This window comes from Pinus tabuliformis, chromosome 1_2 (genome assembly GCF_031772625.1).
Source record: "Pinus tabuliformis cultivar Carrire ecotype Pingquan chromosome 1_2, CPIR1, whole genome shotgun sequence".
NCBI lineage: Eukaryota > Viridiplantae > Streptophyta > Pinopsida > Pinales > Pinaceae > Pinus > Pinus tabuliformis.
The window spans coordinates 647,658,248-647,664,823 of record NC_142298.1 but is presented as its reverse complement, the minus strand read 5'-3'; the positions used below and the strand labels follow the sequence as shown (position 1 = coordinate 647,664,823).

Below are 6,576 nucleotides of genomic sequence, written 5' to 3'. Positions count from 1 at the left end.
GATCCATTGTTTGTCAAAGCCAAAAGCATTCAGAATGGCTTCCAGATAATTCCAGTTGACCTTGTGGAAAGCTTTGGAGAGATCTAGCTGCATTAGCATACCTGCTAATTTCCTTGTCTGAAGGGTATGAACCATCTCCTGAGCTAAAAGGATGTTGTCCAAAATTTGTCTGCCCTCCACGTAGCCTGACTGCTCTTCCGAAATTAAGTCAGGAAGAATTGGCTTAAGTTTGTTGGCTATAACTTTAGATATGATTTTATATATCACATTACATAAAGCTATAGGTCTAAATTTTTCTGGAGAGTTGGCCTCTTCTTCCTTAGGAATTAGAGTTAGGAAGGTGGAGTTCAGTGATTTGAGAATGGAACAGGAGCGTCTGGAATCTTCTACAACTTCCCAAACCTCTGTTTTAATAGTAGGCCAGCAGGCTTTGTAGAAATTTATTGTAACCGTCAGGCCCAGGCGCCTTATCATTCGGCATACTCTTGACAACTTCTTCCACTTCCTCCATCGAGACAGCTCTTAACAGAGCTGAGTTTTGCTCATTAGTTATGGTGTGGGGTATAGCTTGGGTTAGTTCCTCTATGGCCTCTGTTCTTTCTTCCTGCGTTTCCTGAGCTATATGATTAAAGTGCCTAGTAAGCAAAGTTGATATTTCCTTGTGATTTTGAAGAGTTTTCCCTGCTTCATTATTGAGCCGAAGAATTTTATTTGCACCCTTGTAGTCCAGCGTGGATCTATGGAAAAACTTGGTGTTCTGTTCTCCTTCCTTTAGCCACTGGATCCTTGACTTTTGTTTCCAAAGTGTTTCTTCCTGTTGACAACGGAGTTGCCATTGTTGCATCAATTCTTTCTCCTGTTCCCTTGAGTCTTCATTGCTGTTCCTCGAAGCCCATTCCTTATGAATTTGATTTAACTTGCCCTCTATGATGGTTTTTCCCTGGAAGATGTTCCCAAATTCAGTTGCATTCCATTCTTTAATTCTGTTTTTAATGTGTTTTAATTTGCTTTGGAGCTTAAACATTCTGGTTCCTTTGATGTCCAATGGTTCACACCACCATTTCTCCAGCAAATGAACAAAATTGGGTTGAGTCAACCAGAACTTTTCGAATCTAAAGGGCTTGTTTCTAGGGGTCCCTAGGAAGGCTGCCTCCAAAGAGATTGGCCAGTGATCTGATCCTCCACTGGGAAGAATGTCAGAATCCACTGTTATTCCTTCAAGTAAAATGCTTTCAGAGATAAGAAATCTATCCAAACGAGAGGAAATCAGCTTCTCTCCTCCTCTCCTATTGTTCCAAGTGAAGGATCCATTTTTGGGTAGGATGTCTACGAGTTTGGCAGAATCATTGAATTCAGCAAAGAGTTCTGCATCCTTATTGAGCCTTCTGATTCCTCCTTTCTTCTCCAGGAGAGAGGTTATCATATAAAATCTTTGCCCATGATTATCTTCGTGGTGGGATGTCTAAGCTTTAAACTCATGAGAGAACTAAGAAAAGAAAATTTATCTTCTAACCTTTGCGGTCCATAAACATTTATGCATAAGTAAGTTTCAGAATTACCTATCTTTTGAATTTCCGTGGCTATGAACGATCTTGTAGCTTCCATTGAGAGGATATCTACCACTCTGGTGTCCCAAAGAGTAATTTTGCCTCCTTCCCATCCCTAACTGGCTACATCTATAAATTCTATAGGATTACCCAGCCTTTTGCTGATGTTCACCATTTGATTAATGGCACATTTGGTTTCCTGTATGAACATAATATCCGGCTTTTCTTTTTGGAACTTTCTCTTAAGAAGTCTTTGTTTTGCTTGGCTATTGAGCCCTCTTGCATTCCATGAAATGATTTTCATTTACAACTAGATATATTATTGGTAAGACGGGAAGGCATTTAGAGCCTTCATTTTGCCTGAATTTAACATTAAAATTCCCAAATCTTGCAATACCTCCCCATTTGTTCTTCGGCCTCTTTTCTTGCTTTGCTTCAGACCTGTTGGATTAAGAGAAATGCTCTTTGAATGGTTTCCTGTGCCTTTTGCTATACCTAATCTCCTGTTTTGCCTGTCTAATTCCGCCTTTCGTCTTGCGATGTATAGATCACTGATCTTCCTTATTTCTTCGTCCGGAATATTTTCTAGTCCTTGAGTTCTCTAGTTTTCTTCCATGTCTAGTAGGTTCACCCCTTCCTTCTCTAGAACTTTATTGAGCTCCATCTCCTCACTACCCCCATCGCTGGTTAGCATATTAGTATCTTCATCGCGTTCGTCTTCTAGCTCTTGCATTTGGACTTCTGTTCTGACTAGATTTTCCTCCCCGTCCTTTGTTTTATGGCCTTGCTTGTCTTTTGGCTCTTCATTAAGTTTCTTTTCCCTATTTGTTCCTTCTGAATCTGTATCGGTTTCCAGAATGCTAAAGGTGTTGTTGGTAATGCCTGGGTCTACCCCTGCTCTGTTCATTCTTTTCCTGTTAGCTCTTTGTCTTGCTTTTGGCTTTGTGAAGGCTTCTTTGCTCTTTGCTGCTTGCTCTGGTTTGTGTTCTTCCCCTGTTCTGTTTAAAGGGCATTCTCTGACAAGGTGTCCATGTTCATGACACCTTCTACATCAGAAGGGGATTTGCTCATAATCGATGGCTTGAAAATAGTCCTCATCCCTAAACTCTAGCCATAAGCCTTCATGCAGAGCTCCTGAGACATCCATCTCCACACAGATTCTTGCACAAGAAGTGTATCTTTGTTGCATCGTTGCTTTTGAAGCTTTGATGAAGGTTCCTAGACGGTCTCCGATTTTCTTAAGCATCGCTAATCCCCAATAGTCTATTGGAAGGGAGAATAAATGGATCCACACAGGAACCTGTGTAAAGGTTTCTTTTTCTGGCACAAAGTTGGCTTTCCAGGGTCTCATATAGAGTCCCGCTGATGCAAAGAAGTAAGGACCTCCATCAAAAACCCTGTCCTTGTCCTCTAAGTTCGTAAAAACAACAGTAAAAAAACCTTTTGCCCCTAGGTGTAGTTTAACATCACCTTTAGGTTTCCAATGTTGCTTGATCCATTGACAGAGTGCTCGTTCCGTTGGCCACAGTCCCATGAACTTGCATATTATTGCATGTTCCGACATATGTTCTCTATAGGCTTGAATATCCGGATCTGAGAAAACCACTCTTAGGGTTTCTATTTTTTTTGGTTTGCATGCTCCTTGTGTTGCTTTGTTGGAACTGGGGTTTAGAGCTATTTCTTTCTCCTCTTCATCACGAGATTGCTTCTCTGCCTCATGTTCCCCTTCTACCTCTGTTTGGATATTTATTGGTGCTGTGTCTCTTTGGTCTGCATCTGCCCTTTTGTCGCTATTCTCCTTTCCATTACTTACTTTTTCTTTCATTTTTGGGTTGCTTCTTGTCTCTTTTTGCAACTTTTGTGTCCTTTCTTTGCTGGTTCCCCTATTTTCCTTACGCTCTCCATAGCCAGTGATTTTAAATCCTTCCCGCGCTTTCTGTTTCTGCATTATAACTTGCTTGAAGGATGGGGTCCCAGTGGACCCCCCGTTTACCATTTGTCGGGTCAGTCCTCGACCTCTGTTGAGTAGATCCTCTATCCTGTCTCTATGTGCTTCCAGAACTAGTTCTGAGTCTGCAGGTTTGAAGCGCTAAACCCTAGACCTCGAAACTCATAGTTTCTCCTCTACTAACTGCAGCTTAATAATATAATATTATTATAATATTATAATCAAATATTATTAATAACTATATAAATATTAACAACCATATTATTTCTATATATTATTATATTAATATTATAATAATAATATAAACTCCTAATAATATTATAATAATATTGATTATATTATTATTATAATAATAATTATATTTGTATATTATTATAATAATATAATAATGGGTAACATAGGAGATGGAGACTCTACGGTTAATCATTCATGAGGGTTTCGGTTGAGGTTTTGGGTATTGCATGTTACTGCAGATAACCCATGATCAAGCTCCGGTAACCCTATTGACGTTTCAGCCGTGCATTGTACCTTTTTTTCTTTCTATCTGCTCATCGTCTACTTGCTTCCGACCTGTTGATGCTTTAGGGTTTTTTTTTATTATCTCTTGTTAGCGTTTTTAACCCGGATGTTATCTGTCATCCATATGTTTTATCCTTGTCCTTGGCAGTCCATTATCAGGGTTGGTTTATCTATATTTTCCAACATTCTCAAGGTTTCCTCTATTTCAAGGTTAGCTGTCAACATGGATGACCTCGATGCCATTGATTATTCTAAAGATCCATTGGAGGGGGTTTCCATCTGGCGTTCCACATATCCTGCATTTGTAGGTATGTATAGCTTTGGCTTCTCCGGAAATTTTCCTTCATTCTTTTATGCAGAATTTTCACAGTCACAACCTGTTGTTCTCCCGGATGACCCACCCACATGGCCGTCACTCTCTAATCTTCCACATTCCCCGGATACCCTCGGTTTCGTCATTGACTGTCTAAACCCTGACCCTGGTTTGGATCTCCCTGTTTCTGAGGTGCCGCCCCGACAGGTTGTCCCACCGTCTGTGTCTGCTGGATCTGTTTACTTTCTCCACCTGGTAGCTCCACCTTCTGGCAGTTTTACTGCCATTCTGCCAGTCACCGGTTCTTTTCCTTCTACCACTGGAAACCCTAATCCCTCCTCGTCTAACCCTAACACTACTCCTATACCCTCAGGGCCTTTTCCGGGTTGAGTACTGTATTAGACACATTACCAGGGGTCTAAGAAGAAGTACATGTGCTACAAGTCCAAGGCAGACGATATTTTTCTCAGGCTGGAAGAGGACATTCAGTGGGGAGATACTATGGATATCGCTGATAGAGTCTTGGTAGCGCACATCAGAGGACGGAACTACATGGCTGCTCATTTGAAAACCTAGGCCTTAGAGGTTTGGGGACACCATCTAGTGGACATCCCTTTCATGCAGACTTTCATGAGGGGATGGTTCGCACTGAGATTTGCCCTCGCTGACCATACCAACTGGGTTTTTCCTCCTATTGGCATTTTGAACATGCCCCGATTCTCTTGAAGTGCTAGACGTCTCTATTTGATCCAGAGACTGAGCAAATTGGTATCAGACGAGTATGGATTCGGCTCCCGAGTCTCCCTCTGTAATATTGGTCTGAGGACATCTTCAGGCAGATTGGAAATGCTATCGGCTCCTACATGGAATATGACAAATCATATCAATACAGGGGTATGATGGCATACGCTAGGATTCTTATCAATCTGGATACTCGGGGTGGCTTGCAGGAGCATATCACCATATAGTGGAGGGAAACCTCCCACAGGCAGATGAGCGACTACGAAGGCATTCCATATCGATGCCGAAGATGCCACAAAGTGGGGCACTTATTCAAGGATTGCCCCCTCAATCGCAAGAACAAGGGTATTGACTAGAACATGGAGACGGAGCAGCCCAGAGGGAACCCTACTCTGCCCGACAAGGATATGGAACCAGAGAAGATTGACAAGGAGGCAGAAGACACCCGAGGAGAACCTGACGAAGTAAACACTGAAATGGGTCTCAAAGACACAAACCCTCCATCACCTCCTCCACCAGTGAGTACCAGTCCAGCAAGCAATGACATATCACAATCAGGTATGTTATCTACATCCTCCTCACTCTATTCTCCTGTATCTAGTATATCTAAGGCTTTAGCATCCCATTCATATGATATTGCATCCCCTCCTTCATTACTAACTCTGGTCTCCTCGGCTTTATTAGGAACTCAGGGTCGAGCTCCTCCCTCCTCCCTTCATTGCACTCTTCCCCTTCCCCCTCCTATCATTGCCCCCAGTTTCCCATCTCTTTCATCATCCTCCCTCCCTTCGATTCCCATCCCCTCCCCCCCTGTATCCCCTCGTTACTCTCTTCATTCCAGATCGAAGGATAGAGGATGTGATGCGATTGTTCTGGACCTGGAGGTTACCTCGACCTCTCATAAGCCCACCAAGGGTTGCCCATGTCATGTCACTACAACCAGACACACTGCAGGTGAAGAGGTTGCCCTTGGGTGACAACAAACCATAGATAGGGCCCTTAGATCAAGGAATGGACCTCTCCCTCACCCTCCGTGAAGTTACTGTCCTTCAATTGCAGAGGGATTGCTAGCCCTCCTAAAAAACTAGCACTCAGAAGGTTTCTTACTTTGAATCAGGTGGACATTATTTTCTTACAAGAAACCCTTTGTTCGGCTGAAGCCCTTATTCCTACCCTTAATTCATGGTTTCTGAATTGGACTTTCCATGCCCTAGATGCGACTGGGAGATCTGGGGGTATCGCTATTGGTTTATGTAACAAATCTATGGATCTCAGGAATATTTGGGGAGGTAGGGGATATATAGGTGTGGATATATATGCCCCTACATTAGATTCTGAAGTTCGTATTGTGAATGTATATGGACCTTGTATGGATAGGGAAAATTTCTGGAGAAGCCTTCTAGACTCAGAGTTCCTGCAGGCAGACAACATCATACTTGGAGGGGATTTAAATTTCTCGTTGGGTTTCAGTGAATCTTGGGGCCACTCGGCCCAAGTAGATGGACTAT

The 6,576-nt window shown here is 42.5% G+C and overlaps 1 protein-coding gene across 1 annotated transcript; it reads right to left on the bottom strand.

The window, feature by feature from the left end:
• Positions 1 to 409: 409 nt before the first annotated feature.
• LOC149207348 (uncharacterized) lies at positions 410 to 1,423 on the bottom strand. The gene has a single exon (XM_089398008.1). The coding sequence runs from the start codon at positions 1,421 to 1,423 to the stop codon at positions 410 to 412; it is 1,014 nt and encodes a 337-aa protein (XP_089254134.1).
• Positions 1,424 to 6,576: the final 5,153 nt, after the last annotated feature.